This window comes from Scophthalmus maximus, chromosome 19 (assembly GCF_022379125.1).
Source record: "Scophthalmus maximus strain ysfricsl-2021 chromosome 19, ASM2237912v1, whole genome shotgun sequence".
NCBI lineage: Eukaryota > Metazoa > Chordata > Actinopteri > Pleuronectiformes > Scophthalmidae > Scophthalmus > Scophthalmus maximus.
This window is the reverse complement of record NC_061533.1, coordinates 5,094,616-5,114,047: the sequence shown is the minus strand read 5'-3', so window position 1 is coordinate 5,114,047 and position 19,432 is coordinate 5,094,616. Positions and strand designations below refer to the sequence as shown.

Below are 19,432 nucleotides of genomic sequence, written 5' to 3'. Positions count from 1 at the left end.
AGGAGCAAAGAAACCCGCAAATAATCACACTGAAGAAGCGGAAATCAGAGAATTTTTGACATTTCTTTTCCATTAAAAACTACTCGAACCGATTAATGGATTATCCCAAATAGTTGGCGATTAATTTAGTAATCGATTACTAATCGATTAACTGTTGCGGCTCTAATCACAACTGCATCTTTATTTTCTGATCTTGACCTGGAGTTTAAGTGTTTCTTGGTTGAAATCGTCAAGGTAACGGAAAGGCGACGTATGTTGTGTTTCTAGCAGCAGCAGTGATGCGAACAGAGACGGAAAGACCCACGAGTTGACGAAACGTAGATCGCTATGCGCAACTGAAACTGATACTGAAAAAAAAAAAGAGAGAAATCACTCACTGGTGGTTCGACGTGTTGATCTTTGTATTTTCATTTTAAAAAATCGGGGAGAGAAAAAAAAAATCATCACTATATAACACATAAATAGGTTCACGACCCGGGGGGCTTTGGATACTGACGGAGCCTCGGATGGTATTCTGGTTCGTGACTCTTTAATCCATGGATACGACATATGGTCCAGTTGTCCATGTGAACCCCCCCCCTTATTATCATCCCTGTATCCCCCCCCCCCCGAGCCAGCAGATTACAGACATCATTATAATGGACGTCCTGGCAGGGCGAGCCGCGGTCACATTTAATTTTGCCGCGGTCTCGATAATCTGCACAAGATAATCAGCATTTAACACCTGAGAGCGAAAGACGGAGGGACGGGCGGCGGGCGGCGGGCGGCGTGCGGCGGGCGGCGTGCGTGTGGACCTGAGGAGGGAGAGACCAGCACAGTGTGACGAGAGCGAGGGAAGGATTGTCGAGAATCAGAGGGACACAAAAAGGAGAGTGGCAGTGAAACACTCTCGCCAGGTTTGCATCTTGATAAGAACAAACCCACGTTCGGGCCCCCTGAGAGCGACACCTGATTGGCGTGGACGTCCCCGGACACACGGGCGTTACATCTTCAGCTCAACCAGAGTTGCCTCTCCCCCCGTCCCCCCCCCCCCGGAAGCTCAGTTCAACCTCAAATCCTTAAAAGAATTCAGGACTTGGCCTGTTTGTCTGTACAAGCTGTACCCATGAATATTTTCTGTTTTCGCTGCAGAAAAACCCCCCCCAGCCATCTACTGACTAATATTGGCTCAAATTCCTCTCAAAAACATTTTATCTATTTTTTTCCCCCAGCCCCCTTTTCGCCCCCTGCCAAAGAATTCGGATGATTCCACTTGATGTTTTAGTTATTATGAAGACAAAAAAAAAAAAATACACTGCTTGGAATTATAATTTGTGTGTTTTTCCACTTTAATTATCTCTTTTACATCCATTCTCTCACCCCCCCCCCCCCCCCCCCCCCCCCCCCAACAAAATAATAATTCAGAATTGATGTCTCCTGCTTTCACAGGAAAGGTCTATTTCTCCGTGAGTGTTCACCGGAGGTTTCCACGTCCTCCAAAAACCGAACAATGAATGTGAGCACTGTACGCACACTTCTTCTCAAACTCTGATTTATTTTTTTTAATTTTCACGTGAGCTCAGATGAACTTTCCCGTCATCCTGCGACATTGAAGGTCAACGTGAAGAAACTGTATGAAAGGACTTTAGGTGTTAGAGGTGAAACCTCTCTGTTGACTTTTTTTGTTTGTCCGTTGTGTTATATATTTTTTAATCTATTTATGGTTTAAGTAGATTTAAGGGATGTCATTCAGAAGCCAGAGAGATGCATAGACACACCATCAGTCTGTTCATCTAACATATGGTTTGTCTCGCCTCTCTTTCTGAGTAAGCCGCCCCCCTCCGTCATTAAACTGGATCCTCACTCCATCATCTCAAGGTGCCTTTTTTTTTACCCCGTACACCCCACAATGTATAATCTACCTTTTGAAAAGCCGGCTGAAACATGCAGTGTCTGAATTCAGCATAAAGTGTGTGTGTGTCCTTCACATAAAAAAAATAAAAAATAAAAAGAAGGAGATATGAGCAGCTATTTATGCCAGTCCCTCTGAAGTGGTCCTTCAGAGCGACGCCGTTACTGAATAAATAAATAAGGAGAAGAATGGGATCCAAACAATTCGTACGCCGTATAGAAAAGAGGTGTCCCCTCCGGCTTTAGGAGCCTCGGCGAAGTGATGTTGTTGCCAGGGTTTCCTCTGACGCGGCATCAGAAAACAACGACTCCCATCTGTCGAGTTTGCAAAACTAATCAGGCGAGAGACTCGCGCAGGATATGATCAGAAGAGTTGGTGGGGAGTCCATTTTGCATCGCTCGCGCTAATGAGATCAACGTGGCTAAATATACCAACCAGAGCACATATTTATCCAAAAAAATCTGAGCCTCCTCCTCAGGATATCCTCCCTCTGAGGAAAAACACAAAAACAGATTCACAGTCCTGCTGTTGAGAGCACAGCGGCCAATTCTGTGTGTGCAGACTTCGGATCCTGTCCCATCCATCTATCTCTCTCTCGCCGTTGATTATCTGAAACCCCCTCGTAACAACGTGATCAATGACACATCCGCGCCCGCGTCTCGGCTCGGTCGGACACTTTATTTATCCGAGTGGCACTGCAGCCTGCAAGAAGAAGAAGAGGAGGAGGAGGAGGAGGAGGAGGGAGGGGGGCAGGGTTTGACTTATACGGATGACAACGCCTCCATTCGTTCGTGCGTCTAATTTAAGAGCGGCTTCTGCTCCCGTCTAATTAATAATTTACTAGGCCATCATTCAACCTCCCCATTGCGGTTATTATAATCAGCGGCCTCGTCGTTCAGGCAGCGCGGCGCACACTCACTGTCGGCGTCTGCAATTTGGGACAACGGTGCGACTTTCACGGACGCGTGGATAGATAAGTGTGTGTGTGTGTGTGTGTGTGTGTGTGTGTGTGTGCGTGTGTGTGTGTGTGTGCGTGTGTGCTCAGGGGGGATCCAAGGACGCGACGAGAACGAAAAGGTGAAACCTTTTTCCCCCCCCACGATTCAAAGACGACAAGATGAAGATCTTTGACAAAATAATTAGGCAGCTCTGCTCGTGCGTGCTCGGAGCTCGCAGACGTCCAAATGTTATCGCTGCGTTGAGGGGAATCAACAGATGAATATTCCGTCCCCTGGGGGGAGGAGGGGGATCTCACATTGCTTCGCTGGCTCAGCTGGTCGGTGCATGCATCACGACTCCGGTGCGAACGCAGCTCGGATGCGGCGGCGGCGGCTCGGTGCGTGCAGAGGCGCGCGGGACGCTTTTGCACCGTCATGTTGTTGGCATCGACGTCGTGATACGGTGTCAGGAGGATTTTTTTTTGTATAAAGATCAAAATAACCCCCCCCCCCCATTAAAGACTGCGCCCAAGATTACTGTACCCTGAAGTTACATAACACCAATTCATCCCTCCTCAAGACAAGAGGCAACCCTTATAGTTATCAGACAGGAGTGTGTGTGTGTGTGTGTGTGTGTGTGTGTCTGTCTGTGGGGGTCGACAGTGTGTTTCCTGCTCAGTGTCCCTCCACATATTCTGACAGTACATTAATAACCCACAAAGAGGATTAAAGACTGGTAATCTGGGCGACTGGTGTATTCCATTTCTGCTCCTTTTCTGTATTATTTATTTTTTTCCTCCCCTCAGCTTCCTCTGAATAAACAAATAGAATTCTTTTTTAATTTTTTTTTACCCGTTTATCCACTTTGGTCCTCTGTCTTGCTGATTAGCGGCGAAGGGCTGGGAGACTGGGATAACCTACAGCGGAGGGTTCCAAGGATATCTGAGGCCAGCATGCTGCTGTGTGTGTGCGTGTGTGTTTGTGTGCGCGTGTATCAGTGTGAATCAGTGTATGTGTGTGTGTGTGTGTGTGTGTGTGTGTGTGTGTGCATAAACAAATGCAGCGCCACTCGGGGGGCGCGGCCAATTAAGAGGGAGCCCCCTGAAGGAGCGTGCTCGTCGGGATGCAGTGAACGTAGCAGTTCCACTCTCAGATGGCGTGCCGCAAGTCTGTCACAGTGACTTAGGCGTTGGCACCACCTCGGCTCTCTGTGGCATAACAGTACTGACGTCTTCATCCTTTTAGACTCAATCGGCGCCTCACGCGATCCCAAAAGTATACGGACACTTTCTGCAGCTGGACGTGTTGCTGCTGACGAAGCGCCGAGGCTCATTTGTGCTGAACGTCAGATGCGACTACGCGGACGGACGGAGCGTCCACTTCTGAAAGCTTAAGGGAAGGATGAAACAGAGCAATAGCACCAGAAAGAGTCAACAGCTCAAGCGAGACAAACCCCTGCAGGACACGCGGACGAAATTCCAACAGTGGCAGAACTTTTTGAGGAAAGACTTGGTATGAAACTAAAAATGTCGCAGCCGCCGCCGTTTCCACAACGCGGCCACTGTTGCCTCTTGCCTTAGATTATCGGAGCCTCGTCCACAGATTGTTGTTGTCGGAAACTCTTTACTCTGCGCCGCCCTCTAGTGGATATTTTGCTAAACAACTGTGCCGCGGTTACATCGTTTGGAACGGACGTATCTCTTTTCGAAACGTAAAGGCAGCACACATGAGAAACCAGTAGAAACCCAAACACAAAGACAGTACAGCATTAATAACAAAGTCCATGAACTGGACCACACAGCTGTAGTGAAATGTTATACTGTCATTTTATATTGAAGTTGTGCATTATCATCACATACACGGCCGCGCAAAACCTGTAATATTTACATGTAACCACTAGATCTTCTTATTTTAATTCAACAACAACACATGGATTAAGACAATGGAGTTGTTCCTGTCCAATGTCACTAAAGCGCTTGCTCACATTACCATTGTACTTGAGGGCCTTGAGGAAATATTTGAAGGAGACGTATTATGCTTTTTTCCCCCGTGGGCGTAAATGTTTTTGCAAAGTTAAAAAGACCAAAGTCCGTGGTGAAGGGAGCTCCTCTCCCCGAATACAAAAACACTGCCGGTGCTTCCGTTCCATCGCGACATCACGTGACGTCGCGATGTTACCGATGTGCATGAAGCATGTCGCCCCCCAACAAAGCCAGTATACAGTGAGAGCGGAGGCTGACGCTTTATATATGCGCTGGAGGCGGCTGGCCAATCGCGAAACAGAGCGGGCCAGATGAGTTGTGAGACATTGGAGGCGGGACCGGCGACTGATGCGCTCCCGGCCATTGATTGGTCTCTTCTCTCCAGTCCCCGTGCCTATGTCATCGATCTTCTAACCTCCCTCTTGGGGCCAGGATCATCAAGGATGTGTCAGGGTAAAGGTCAGAGTTAAGGAAAAGAGCGCTGCATTGATTCATCCAATTCTCTGATGCCCTAACACCTGTGGCAATTGCAAACTTTGTGGATGAGACTCAAATTTTAGACTCGAGTCCAATGACTTGGTGACCAGCAGCAACATTAGCAGGACCTATTAGCTCCTCCTTCTTGGAGCTGCGCAAAGTTAATGAGGCTTATTAATCTTCAAAAGTTGAGAGCTCTTGTTCGTACATCATCAATTGTTAAGTACTTGAAAACAAGGAATATCTGAGACGTGGGAGTGTCTGGAAAATCAGGCCTAAATCTAGAACATGAACTGAGTAATCGGCGAGTCAGATGTACTGATCAATAATGTTCCCAGCTACAGATATGAAAGTGTCCTTTTGTCTTTGTCTTGGGATGTTAATTTCCCCTTGAATACCTCAATAACAAGAGTTGTGCTTTTATTGGCATCATTGCTGACCTTTGCCAATTAGGAAGAGACAAACCTCCACTCGAGCTCACACGAATATAAAAAATACATTCCTCAATGGGGGATTCTGCAGCTTCCATGCAGTCGACATAGCGTCGCGATGAAAGATGGAAGCCGCATGGTGGCGAGTCAGATGCACTGGAGGCATGATAGGTTGCATAACCTTCACACTTGTGAATTTTACATGCATTCTCTCTCTCTTCCTTTCTCGCCCTTTCCCTCAGACCCCCCTGCACAGACTCACAGAGCCCTACTGTACGCCCACGCGCACATCATCCCTCACAGCCTATAGAGGTACTGTACACACGTACAAACACAGCAGATGGATCAATTTCACGTTCCCCTTTCGAGGCGATACGTCTCGTTTGTGACGGTTTATGGCATTGGAGTTCGATCCCCCGCCTAATTCAGCTGTGAAGATCAGCACGCTAACTTCTCCTTCATGGCTTGATATGTTCTGAACCTCAGATGCTGCATCTTGTGGCCTATTACAAAAAAAAAAAAAATAAGCCAGAGTTTTTGGCAAAACAAATGATAAAGTTAATTAATTGGAGGAAGGGAAAAAAAAAAAAGCCCTCATTGTGTTAGTGGTTTAAAAAGTCCCGAAAGAGAAGGCGTTCAGTTCCACCATAATGGTTTTATCCATTCATTTGGGCTTCATTGGCTTTGGCCTGGCAGTGGACTGGGGGAGCAGCAGCAGCCTCAGCAGCAGCACCCCTGAGCAACAGCTCCCCCACAGAGGCATTTGATCATATGCTGACTGGGTGAAAAAGAGAGTAAATGAAAGTCCCGCCTCACTCTGACACTTTAAACACAAGAAACGACAGGCCCATATTTCCTCCCCTGCCAAATCAGGGGCCTGAGAGATGGATACCAATTATAACTGCGACGGCACAGAAAATAAAAATCAGACGTGTACTGTGAGTGTGCGTCGGGGGGCTTCGTGCTAAATCACGCCAACAGTTGGATGATGATGAAAACCCGCCCGTAGGGGTCTGTGGGACCCACAGGCCCTCTCCCTCTCGGCGCCCGAGCGAAGGGGGTGTCACGCCGTGACATATCAGAGAGAATGAGCAAGTTAAGACGTGCCTCTTTTTTGCATTTCACGACGAGGCGAATCAAAGTTGCCCGGCAGGCCCCGTAATCTGTGGCTGTCTTACCATAATCCCTCAGTTTTAGCCAAGTAATGAACAATGTGAGGAAGCGAGGGGGAGAGTGTGTGTGCAGCATGTTGCGTAAGGACCGCGCGTGTGTGTGTGTGTGTGTGTGTGCGTGCGTGCGTGCGTGCCTGTGTGTGTGTGTGTGTGTTTTTATTGCCTCTTTGGGACCTTTTCAAATTCAAGCACTGACCTTGTCTGGACCAGTAGTCCTCCACCATCCTAATGAGGCAAAATGTCTTTGTGAGGTCCTGGATGAGTCCGCAATGAATGGAAGACATTGTCCTAATAAGGATAGCTGTGCGAGTGTGTGTGTGTGTGTGTGTGTGTGTGTGTGTGTGTGTGTGTGTGTGTGTGTGTGTGTGTGTAGCGTGAGGCAGAGCCAGCAGGGGTGGGGCAGAGGGTGGAGATGAGGTTTTTTTTCCCCCCACTAACTCTTGATGGAAACAAATGGGATGTTAACACACGTCACGTGCACTTATCTAACCACGGTTGCTGCTCTTCAAAAACGTCACACACGCCATCCATGTCAGTGTTATTGCTATTATTCTCTCTGCACCGCATTAAACATATCACCGCCGCCACCAGGAGGAGGAGAGGGTACAACAAGCAAGGGCCTGCAGGAACACACACACACACACACACACACACACTGACATGCCAGGTGCTTCTTCCCTCCCTTGTCCCCCCTCCTCCTCCTGCTGCTGCCACCTACTCGTGCAGGCAGCACACTCCTGCCAAGACATGCAAGACCTCTTCCGGCAGCCAATGAGGAGCGTCCCCGTAATAATTACAATAGCAGGTCCAGTATAGGTGAGAGCTCCAGCACAAGGGCCTGATCTGATAGCCTCCTCTCCCTCTCTCTCTCTCTCTCTCTCTCTCTCTCTGTCCTTCGACGGGACGATGCCACCAACACACACCGGTCATCATGAGCCCAAAGGAAGCTGCAGAGCGGGACCATCTGCACACTTCCTCAGAAAAGCTCAGCCTTATACACAGCGTCCAGAAGCGGATAGACCCCACCTCAGTACACGGTACCCTTTGTACCCTCAAGCACACTGAGGAGAGAAATAAGAGGGGGAGCACGTCCAAAAATCTGCCCCCCCTGAATTATGACTCAATTAAGAAGAGTCGACTGGGTCAAGGTCGTTTACAGATGCACTTTCCGTGACGTGCCGTCGACAAACGAAAATAGAAGATGAACTTGTTACCGTGCAGATTAGATTAGATTAGATCTTCTTCTTTTTGCGCACGTTGTCAGTCATCCTATATACCAGCGGCGACCAAAGCCCTGGAGGAGCCAGCAGCAGAGTATACAACTCCAATTAGGACGTGTGATTTGTCCTGTGCCTGTGTCTTTGTGCTCCACACAGAGCAGAAATATTCTGTCTGCTTCATGTGAAAACTTTACAAAAGATGCCCCCCCCACCCACCACCACACACACACACACACACAAATATTGTCTAATGTGCAGCCTACACACGGTACTCACCAACAATTATAACGGTCTTCATGATTTTGGATGGGGAGGGCGGTGGGTTGGGGGGTGGTGGGGGTGGGGGGTGGGGGCGCAGGGGTGAAATCCAGCAGCTTGTAAAATCCAAGTCGGAATGAGACCTGATGTGAGATATCCGCCCGTTTATTGCAAATTCATAAGGTGATCGCAAAGAATCCCAGGAGCGCGGTGGGGAGACGCGCAGCCTGCGGAGAGACACCCGGCACCCTTCAAACTTTAGCCGTAGGTCTTCCCGAGTGCGGAGACACGTCTCCGGCTGCACCCGAGCTCAGTCATTTGGACGAGGCGTTCAAAAAAAAAAAAAAGACCAAAAAAAATACGAGAGATAGTCAGCAATAAACATCCCAATGTGGAGAGGGGAATCAGAAGACACCAGACGACACCTCCCCCAGAAATTTAAAAAAAAAAAAATGTAGGACGCGCCAACGGCTCCGGACAGAAAGAGCGTCAAAGTGCGCAAAGCATGGAAGTGGAGAGAGAATCAGCGACGCGCGGGGCAAAGACCCGACACGATGTGCTCCATGTTGTCTAAAGACGGCGGCACCGCGCAACCCAGTCCGATCACTTCGCCCCGGTGCGCGTTTCCCGCATTACGCGCGGAGGGGAGAAAACGCTGTGCGGCGGATGCGCAACTGCACTGGCGCGCGTTCGGTTCGGCGCGCGCTCGCCACCGGGAGGCGGGAGAGGGGCGGGGCGGCGCGGCGAGGTGCGCTGGGCGGAATGAGAGAGAGGGAGAGGATTCAAAGATGAATGTTTTATGGATCTGCATCACGCTGCAACCCCCCCCCCCCCCCCTCCTCCACACACATTTTTCTTCTCAAAGTGGAATTTGAATTCGAACCAGTCACGAGTGTTTATCACTTGATTGTCGGTCGTCCGCCTCCGTTCACCATATTTACAGAACACATCCCCCGGCACCAACACAAAAAGATCCCTCCCGGAAAAGATGCGCAATTTTTTACATAACATAACTGCCGCTGATGGACTTTTCCAAGAGTGAAGAAGCGGACGGAGACGCGCGGGGGTGATTCATCCGGACCGACCGGGGCTGCCTGCGCGCTAATGAATGTTTGATGTGCCATGGCGGCGGGGGGGAGAAGGTGACGTGAGGCGAATCTATTTGGATCGGGCACGCACATGCTTACGAACCCCCCCCCCCTCAAAAAAAAGGAGCCAGGCGAGGAGCCAGGCCTGCTGGTGGGATCCGCGCCTCCTCCCGGGCAAGAGAGACGGATTCGGCTGCTCCGATGTCCGAGGAGGAGTTGTTAGAAGAAACAGACAATATAATAAGACACAAAGAGTTTTTTTCTTTGCATCATCTGATAAAAAAGAATCACAGTGACACATTCTTCTCACATCTTGAATTGGCCTCAGAATAACTTCATAACATTAATATTATTAGTGTTATCGTCTGATTTTTTGTTCTGTGTCTAAGGGAAAATCAAAGTGCCTGCAAGCTCGGCATGTTCTTGCAGAGAATCCGACACGATACATTCATTTTGAAATGCAATTGACGTGATAATGGTTGATTTATTATTATTATTATTATTATTATTATTATTATTATTATTATTAGTCACTTTTATGCTAAAGCTGATTGGACCGATTCGGACCGTTGCTCCGGTTTTTTCAGCTTTGCTGGTTCCGTTGACACCCAGAGGAGGAATCTCAGCAGCGTGATTTCATCTTTAGGTACCACGCGCCCCCTACCGGTGAACAGAAAAATATATATGTAATTTAAAAAAATTCAGCACCATGGACAGAGACACAGAAGCCTCACGTGTAGGATGATTCCCTGCTCGCCTCAAGGGACACTAAGGAATCATACTATATGTGTGTGTTTGAGCTCCGGTGGATACATTATTGAATCCACTGTGGAGAACATGTTGCACAAATATATATATATATTCATTACATTTTCCTATAAGGGGAGAATCAAGAACGCTCCCCATCCCCATGGTCTGTACATGTAAAATGAAATATGGGAGAGTTTCCAGCTCGCACTATAAGCCTGTGTGTATTCCGAGGCACACGTGGCACAGGATCAAAATGCCTGTGTCGATTACATTATAGTACGCACAGACACGACAGAAACTAAATAAAAAAAAATCCAAGGGATTATCACAGGGAGCAGGTGAATGTATAAACCATACCCAGCCAGGTGGGGGGGTGTAGTCGAGTGAAATGGGAGGTATGCGCGTATCCGGCTAATCCCGAGCTTACAACTATACCACCAGCACAGAATCACATAATCAGAATATGTCAGCGAGCCGAGCCGCTCGGGCTTTTGTTCTTCGCTCGCCGCTCAGGATCGGCAGGGCCAGATGGCCGGTTGGAGACACGGTCCAAAGGGCAACCCGCTGAGAACGAGGTCACCCCGGGAGAAGAAGGAGAAAAAAAAAAAAAAGCAAACGCTGTCACCTTCCGCAGGTCGTCTCTCTTGTCTCTCGTCTGCTCCGTCCGACTCGCCGTCCACCAGGACAAAACACACGTGTCTTGATCCTGTCAAGGATCCGTGTGCTGTTTGTACGTTTGCCCTGCAGTGCGCTGACCCCGGCACAGTCAAAATTACGTGTGCTGTATATTTCGTATGGCTCTCAAAGACAAACGGTGACATTGACGATCAGTTACATCACCAATGGCAACAGGCGTGTGCAATACACATCCGGCATGTTCTTCCCAAACTATTGTTTTCACTGTAACCCTCCCGGAGATCTAATAAGAAAACATACAATTATGTAGAGGCTGCAACTAACGATTATTTTCATAATGGATTCATTTGTCGATTATTTTTCTCGATAAAATCGATCAGGTGTTCGGTCCATAAAATGTCAAAACGGTGGAAAAATGGCGGTCGTGTTTCCCCCCAAAAAACCAAAAGATGATGTTTCGTTTTGTCCACACACCAAAGATATTTAGTTTAACTGTCACAGAGGAGCAAAGAAACCAGAAAATATTCACATATAAGAAGCGGACATCAGAGAAATTTGCCTTTCTTTAAAAAAAAAAAACTACCTGGTACCGATTAGTCAATTATCAAAATAGTTTGCGAATAATTTAGTAATCGATTACTAAGTCGATTAACTGTTGAAGCTCTAAAATTATGCAACTCAGTTCTGTAGACATGATGACACGAATTGCATTTTTTTTTTCTACATTGCAAGCCGCTCAAAAAGAGAACCATCATGAAACCGACGAGAACACGAGCTGCATATAAAACAGGATTTTTTTCACAGTGTTGACATGATCATAGAAAAAGAGTATAACCCTTCCCAAATGTGTCCCCAGGTAGAGGAAGACTAATTTGGCTCGGCGGTTAAGTCGTCTCCTTGTGCCAGGGTGTGAAAGGTGTGTACTGAAACTCATTACTATACCCCCCCCCCCCACCCCCAGCTCATTATAATAATAATAATAATAATAATAATAATAATAAATCACATTTATAGAGACACGGCGCCTTACTCACGCCTGAGTCCTCCACTCCTTCCATTATTCTATATCACAATGATATGCACGGGCAAGTGAAAATGGACACAGGTAAATTGTCACGGGAGCTTTGAGGGCTGGAGGCCCCTCGCACGGCGGGCGACTGTAAATGAACTAAAGCGGGCCGGATCATTGCCATGCGAATATGGACGGAGAAAAAGGAAAAAAAGAGGAGATTGGGGATCTTTAATTCATGACAGTAATGAAGTGAGTCGAGCTGTTGAGTCCCTGCGCTGAGGCTCCACCATTCTCTCCGTCACGAGTCTTGACGGAAATCGTGAAGAGAATGAGAGTATGAAAAAATGATTTTCTTTTGGTGGCGGGGGAAGTCGGCCGTCCCACGACCCGCGGGAGCTGCAATAGGACCAGTGTTAATTACAGAACATGAATGAACGCTACAATCTGAGATTACAGAGAGCGGAGGATCTAAGGCCGGCGGATTCGTGTTCAATGCACCACGTGTGTTAAAGGGTGCCAGGTTCCCCTTGGTCCACTCACCCATAAAATCCATCCTTCACTCACATGAGGAAGGATTCTGGCATTTTAATATTTTTCACCCCCCCCCCCCCCGAGCATTCCTTATCTACGGAAGAGTATTACGGCAGGGCATGAGAAGAAGAAGAAAATGAGGGGTACCATTTTTATTTATTTAACTTTTCCAGAATGAAGTCGAAATGTCGAGGATGAAGTTGAAATAGCCCTAAACGGCCGTGTTGATGAAAAGAGCTTCCAGGGGTCACAATTTTTTTGACTTTATTCCCGATATAATATTCAAACTTTATTCTCGAAAATGCAAGATAAAAAAAGATCTTCCTCCTCTCCTTTATTTTTTCTCATGCCTGGCCCTAATACTCTTCCATACTTATTTCCGCATCGTTTTTCCAACGTGCCATCGCATTCCTACACATTCAAGAATGGTGTAAAGGGTGCAGGCGGTTGGCTTGGTGACGCGCTGCCGTCTGCGCTTGGCCTATAGCTGGGCAGGAATAGTACACCTGTCATATGGACGACACACAACCGCACAGCACGGGATGGCTCGGATGAAAATACGTGAACAGATAAATGCTTGGATTGAATAAATGGAACAGATATCAAAAATGTTGCGTGTTAACAGCAACAAAAAAGGAGTAGGAGGAGGAGAATATGCAAATCCTCCTCGAGGAGAGGATTCCTGCTGGCTGAGTTCACAACGTTTGTTTGTGTGTGTGAAATATGATCGGTAAAACCAGTTCAGAGCAATATGGGTCTTCTTTTTTCTTTTTTTTTTTACACTGATCGCAGGAATAATAGTCTTTTTTATTGGTTTTGCAGCTGCACATAATAAAGAAATCTGTGAATTGTTCCTGTAGGTCACATTAAACATATAAAAACACACTCACAAGAGTAGGCCCTCGTATTCTGTTGACATTGGCTGAACCAAAGACTCCTCGACATACATTTTTCTTTTTGTATCTCCCTACTGAAACCCAAAGTGATTATCTTTTTTTCCGCCTTGGCACAAACGCGACTCTCATAATAGATGACGGTGACCAAAAAGAATGATAAAAAGAGATCTCCGCACACTTAGATCTGTGATCTATGCAGTGTCTCGACTCAGTGAACAGTGAAAACACTGCACAGATCTAAAGCGGGAGGAGGATGTCTTTTGTCATTTTGGACACTGCTGCTCTTCTTGCAGTATTTGATGTAGGTGACAAAACACAGAAGTGACCATACAGCCTCGTTTTTTTTTTGTTTTTTTTTTACAGCAGATTAAGAAATATTTCATGTTTTTACAAAAAAGTCGGCGGGAAAATGTACAGTATGCTATCTTATATGATGGTGCTACGTACCACTTAAAGACAAACTCCAGTGAGCAATGCTGCACAAACAAATACTCATACAAATTTTACTTTTATGGACTTCTGAAGCATGTAACCATATTAAAAGAGTGTTTGGTTTTTTTCGAGCTTTTCAAGAGGGCACAGGGTCAAAGGTTAAGACGCATAGAAGACCAGCCGCTTTAGTTATCCATATACTGTATGATTATACACAATATAAGATGTGAATACAAGTCTGTATATACATTCACACATATACATGCATATACATGTCAAAACACTATGTAGTACTGTATGTACGCATTTGCGTTTTCGATAGCCATCCATCCATGTAGATAAAGTAAATATATTTTAAAATTATTGTGCAGGGTTCTTGTGTATTTGGCAGCAACCATGGATCACTATACAGTGAGCGCAGGGCTGAGGTGTATATTACACCTGCAGGACAGTAGCGGAAGGTGCTGGACACCGACAGTGAAATTTTCCTGTAATTGGTTTTGTTAGTACGAGTGGCAATTTATGGATTTCTATTTGTTTTGGTTTTTTTGCAGTGTTTAATGAAGAACTTTGAGAATATGCTTAATTTTCCCGATCGTCGCGGCGATGAGGCGGCTTTGAGTCGAAGACTGCCCTTGAGGAGCAGAAGTCCCGTCAGAGAGATGTATTCCCTCACAAGGGCCATTACTTTCTGCACCATCCATTGCTTTACTTTACTTTTTTTTTTAATTTATCCACGCAAATTATTTCTTCTTGTTTCTTCGTCCAAAAAACTTGCAGGGACAAAGAACTCGCTCTGCTCGCCCGGCTACTGCTCATTAGGCCAGGGAGTCAGATATTAATTCCGGCCCTGGGCGAAGACCCTGTTGCCATTAAGATCTGGTGACAGCTCATTTTCCCTGGTGGCCATGCAGAAGACAATAGCAGTGATGGAATTATTATTTTTTTTTTTAAGTCTGTAACCTCATTAACTCGCTGGAACAAAGACAATGTTGAGTTGTTTGCATTAAGCTGTAATTACGTCGGCTCGCCCGCTCTCGCTTCTCCGTCCATTTTGCTATTTTAATTAGATTCTCCTTCTTTTCCAAAACACTGACGACACCATGGACTTGCTTTTGGACTCATGAGTCAAGCGGCCGCACATCCATCACCTCCCTTGTGTGAATATGAGCGTTGTGTGTGTGTGTGTGCGTGCGTGCGTGCGTGTGTCAGAGAGGAAGGCAAAAATGACCGAGGATGGCAAGGTGTGTGGCGGTGATGGAGGTCCACATGCAAACACGCCATACGTCTTCACTAGTCATATATTACCTGGGCTTGACAAGGGAATATTCCCCGAGACGCCCGGCGGGTCATAAAGGACGTACTGTATGTGGAAATTTACTCGGCAACTTCACATGCTTGACCTGACCTTGATTTCTTTCTCTCTCTCTCTCTCTCTCTTTCTTTTCAAGTGACAGCCAGAGAGGGGGGGGGGGGGGGTTGACAGAGAGAGAACGAGGGATGCTTGGATGAACACAGGCTTTGTGCATCTGTCTCATGTGGATTTGATTTGGTCTTATTTACTGTGTGAGACAGGGGCAGAGAACCCAGCCAAGGTTTCTCCCCGCTGCCATTTCATCGGTCCACACCGGGTTCATTGTACACAATCTACTCAGTGACGAAAATATCACTCCCAAATCATTTCATAAACATGTCATTTTAGGGCCGCTCTCTCCGACCGCTTTGTCACTCGAAAGGCTCCCTTTTGAATTTCACATTGTTTATTCATAAAGGACAAGCATTTCTTGTTTAATTATTATTTAGGAGTATGTGGTCATTGACTTTAAACACCAGGCAGTAGACTGCTTGCCCCACACCGGGACATCTTGTCCCAACTTGCCCTGAACCAAGTAACAACTCAGGACAATGGCGTCTTACATAAAGAGGCCATATCGGGCTCGCTCGGAAATCCAGGTCGCCGCAGGTCGCGGCGGCAGCTGAGACGCTCATCGTCTCGCGGCCCCTTATTTCTTAAGTCCCCTCTCTCGGTCCAGATTGTTTAGGAGTCTAATACCGCCGCCGCAGTAGATAAAGCCGATCACACACCGTCTCTAAATGGAATTAGGTAATTTGCCTCACTTCATTCAGTGTAATCCTTCGACCGCCAACCTCACTTCAAGCGCTCCCTCGCTTGACTCGACCTTTTTCCCCCTTTGAACCCCGAAATCGGACTGTTTGCCGATAAGTCATCGGCGTCGATTGAGACACAAGAAGCAGGTCCTCGCCCTTTAGAAGCAGAAGTCGCACTCGACGCGTAACCGTGAATGGCAAAAATGGTCGAAACCCGACGGACGCCACAGCTCCACCAGTTTCGGGGCTGCTCTTGGGGACTTCTGTTGTTTCGCGAGCTGAGCGAAGACAGATCTCATTGTAGTTTTTGTAATCAGATTGGATTATGAGCTTAGTCCATTTTTTTTTCTTCCTGTTCTCTCATTGTGTTATTCCTGCGAAAAGCATCGTACGGAGTGCGATGATGCAACGCTTTTTCCCCGGCACAATCAGCTATTTTTTTCGATCCCTCGTGACGATTACCATCCAGAGTCATCCCTTTACTGTTAATGTTACACGATGTGCCACAGAGTTATTCTTTCAGAGAGCGTAATCAGTTGATGATCTTTCAATCTTAGTTCAATATTAAGGCAATTCCTGGGCCAGAGTTACTGAGTTTACGAAGTGAAATCTTATAATGAGATCTTCTCACCCCTTCGACGTACAGATGGCATCCCGCTACAACATCAATACTTGTGCGCTACACAAAGCCACGGAGGCAGATTGATACGGCGATGACATGTCTGTGTTCAAATTCAAATGTGGTCCGCCGTGTGGCCTAAATCTTTCAGGAATGAATATGGTATTCTGTGAGATATTGAGATTGTGTGAATGGATAATCAATTTTACATACAATCTAAATCTTTTTTTCCTCTAAGCTTTACGAAAGACGATAAGACGCCACAGCATCAAGATTGCGGCCCCGTGGCCACTAACAAATGACCCTCGCACAATGATTAACACAAAAACAGAACATGCTATCTTTCTCAGATTGTCAGTAATCTGCCAGTCTATTCATTTCCTTTATAAATCTCTGACTGCCCCCCCGTCCCCCCCGCCCCCCCGAAAAAAAAGCTAAAAGCCTCTTTGTGGAAAACATACATATTAATAGTTTTCCTAGAACCACTGTGTAAATATTCCGAATCCATTTCATACAGTCCATTTGATTTCAGGAACTTGCCTGTATACAAGTAGACTTCAAGACAGCCGTGAGCCCGGCAGGATGCATCTGCTTACTCTGCCTATGAAATTGACGGAAAATCACGAGGGGCTTAGCGCGAGGGTTCTCTGCTTAGATATACAAGAAACAGTATGATGGTAAATCCAAGGTCTTTTTTTTTCAAATTCAGTTTTGGTTTTAAGTGGAAGCTTATTAATGTTGGTGACTCTTGACAACATGCAAGGCTGATGTCTTTCCCAGTGGCCATGAGAATATTTCCACACACAAAAAAAACATACTGTGAAGTTCCTCAGTGATCAAAAGCCTTGTAGAACCCAGTAATGTTACTACAAACAATTTCATAAAAATTGAAATCAAAAATGTAATACAACCCAACAATGTAATAACTTCACAATAATGTAATAACATGTCTTAACCAATAACATAGTAATCTCTGTACCAATAATTGAAATAATAATCACATTAATGGGAGGTTATTACATTATTGAGTTAACCGTATTTTTGCAGGACCCCAAAAATGTAATTTTCTTGATAATGTATTGACTTCCCAATAATGTAATAAAATGTCTTAATTAATAATTTAATAATCTCTGCGCCAATAATGTCACAAATAATTAAATTAATGGGAGGTTATTGCATTATTTGGTTAACCTCATGTTTGCAAAACCCCAAAATGTGATATACTTGATAATGTATTAACTTTCCAATAATGTAAGAAAATGTCCTAAATAATAGTGTAATAATCTCTGCACCAATAATTTAATAAATCATTAAAATAATGGGAGGTTATAATATTATTGGGTTAACCTCATTTTTGCATTAACCCAAAAATGGAATACAGCTGATAATGTAACAACTTTCCAAAAATGTGATAAAATGTCTTAACCAATGATGTAATAATCTCCCGGCCAACAGTGAAATAAATATTCACATTCACCGGAGCTTAGTACTTTATTGGGTTAACCGTATTGTTCGCAGAACTCAATAATGTAATAATTTCTCCATAATGGAATAAGTGGACCAATTTTGTAATAGCATGCCATTGATAATAAATATGGTTCGTCATTTTGACGATTTTAGCATGTAATATCGTTGTAACGCTTAAACAGCTGATGCTATAATGTCCAGCTAGATTCATATGAAATATGGCAATCTCTCGCACTAGCACCCTAAACTGCCCCTGGCGCCGGAGCTGCCGGCCGACCCCTTGAGGTCCCACGGCGCCTGCTCCTGGCATCGCAAATACACAACAGCGAAAAATTGCTGTCCACTCAGACGTTGAAAGCCCCTCGAAGGGTTTGGCCAGATCAATTTATCCTGTTGGGCATGACCATTCAAACAAGAGGGAAGGGCAGCGGAAAAGCTAGTTTTAGCTTTGCACGTCCCCGTTAGCGGTTCATTTCAGCGTAATTGCCACCAGGCGGACACCTAGCGTTTCCCTCAGCTCGCCCCCGTGTCCGGTCCAGCTTGAGGGTAGGTCTACGTCTGATTTCCAGTCGCAGCTCCAAAGCCGAAATCAGTAAAGTCATTATTTACGAGAAACTCAAGGTCCCCATCTGCTCCCATTTTAATAACTTGTATTAACAAGTGCCAGCTGGCCGGCTGGTGCTACGTGTAGTCGGCTAGCTGGTCGGAAATCAGTGCGGGCAGTTTTATTTTATCATGTGAATACGACAGTGATTTGATCAGTGAGACGCCAGGTTCGGCCAGGCCCTCCGTAGGTTGTTATTTTTAGCGATGAATTGACCATTCGACGTTTCGCCCGGTCAGCGCTTGGCCTCGATCTGATTGGCTGGAAGTTTTTTCCTTTTTTTTTGGTTTCTCCAAGGGAAGCCAGGAAAATGTTTTTCGTCTTTGAGAGCCGGTTGCATTTGGCTGACCGCATTGTGCTGTAAGGCTTCATGCAGGGGCACTGTTTTTGCACACGACACCAGCTGAAGAAGAAAAATATGATAATTGACTGTTTTGATAAGAACGTAAATGACAAAACTCGTGGCTCTAGGAGTCGTACGTTTTGATTTCTCTATCAGAAGATCTTTTGGGAGGTCAGGTTTCCTTAACTTACTTTGTCCCTCTGCAAGTGCTTAGCCCCGGGCTGCTGGCCCTCCCCGCAAAAGGTCAGCGAGAACCCGTTGGGCTCATAAAGACAGGCCAATTAACGCGCCCACACTTGGAAACCTGCATTATTTATTCAGGATTCCTCCTCAGGCCTCAGGACAAGAATGGGAATGGGGAAGGAGGCTGGGAGGATGTAGGAAGAGATGAAGGAGATCAATGGAAATGTGGAGTTTAATTACCGTCAGCGGGCCGTCTTCACGGGACCAAATCCTTGGCAGGGGCTGGTGGGTACCGGCAGCGCCCGGAGCTGGCGCCGGCAATTGTGTTTCTGACAAGTTCCCCTATTCACAGTGGCGTTGTGCTCAACAGAACTCAGATCAGGGTCGAGAGCA

General features: G+C 46.2%; 1 protein-coding gene and 1 long non-coding RNA gene across 4 annotated transcripts in view; one reads left to right on the top strand and one right to left on the bottom strand.

Annotated features, from left to right (window-relative positions):
- The window catches only part of rtn4r (reticulon 4 receptor), a 40,766-nt gene extending 31,633 nt beyond the window's left edge, over nucleotides 1-9,133 (bottom strand). Inside the window, exon 1 of the mRNA XM_035640157.2 lies at nucleotides 8,388-9,133. Within this exon, the coding sequence (XP_035496050.1) occupies nucleotides 8,388-8,409 (22 nt within the window). The 5' untranslated portion in view covers nucleotides 8,410-9,133. The remainder of the gene's footprint in view (nucleotides 1-8,387) is intronic.
- LOC124849712 overlaps nucleotides 1-19,432 on the top strand; it is a 161,046-nt gene that overhangs the window by 83,509 nt on the left and 58,105 nt on the right. The window contains exons 2-3 of one of the 3 annotated variants that reach the window (XR_007030159.1): nucleotides 1,429-1,495; nucleotides 5,962-6,031. This is a non-coding gene — a long non-coding RNA (uncharacterized LOC124849712). The remainder of the gene's footprint in view (nucleotides 1-1,428; nucleotides 1,496-5,961; nucleotides 6,032-19,432) is intronic. The other 2 variants (XR_007030161.1, XR_007030160.1) reach the window with 2 other exon arrangements.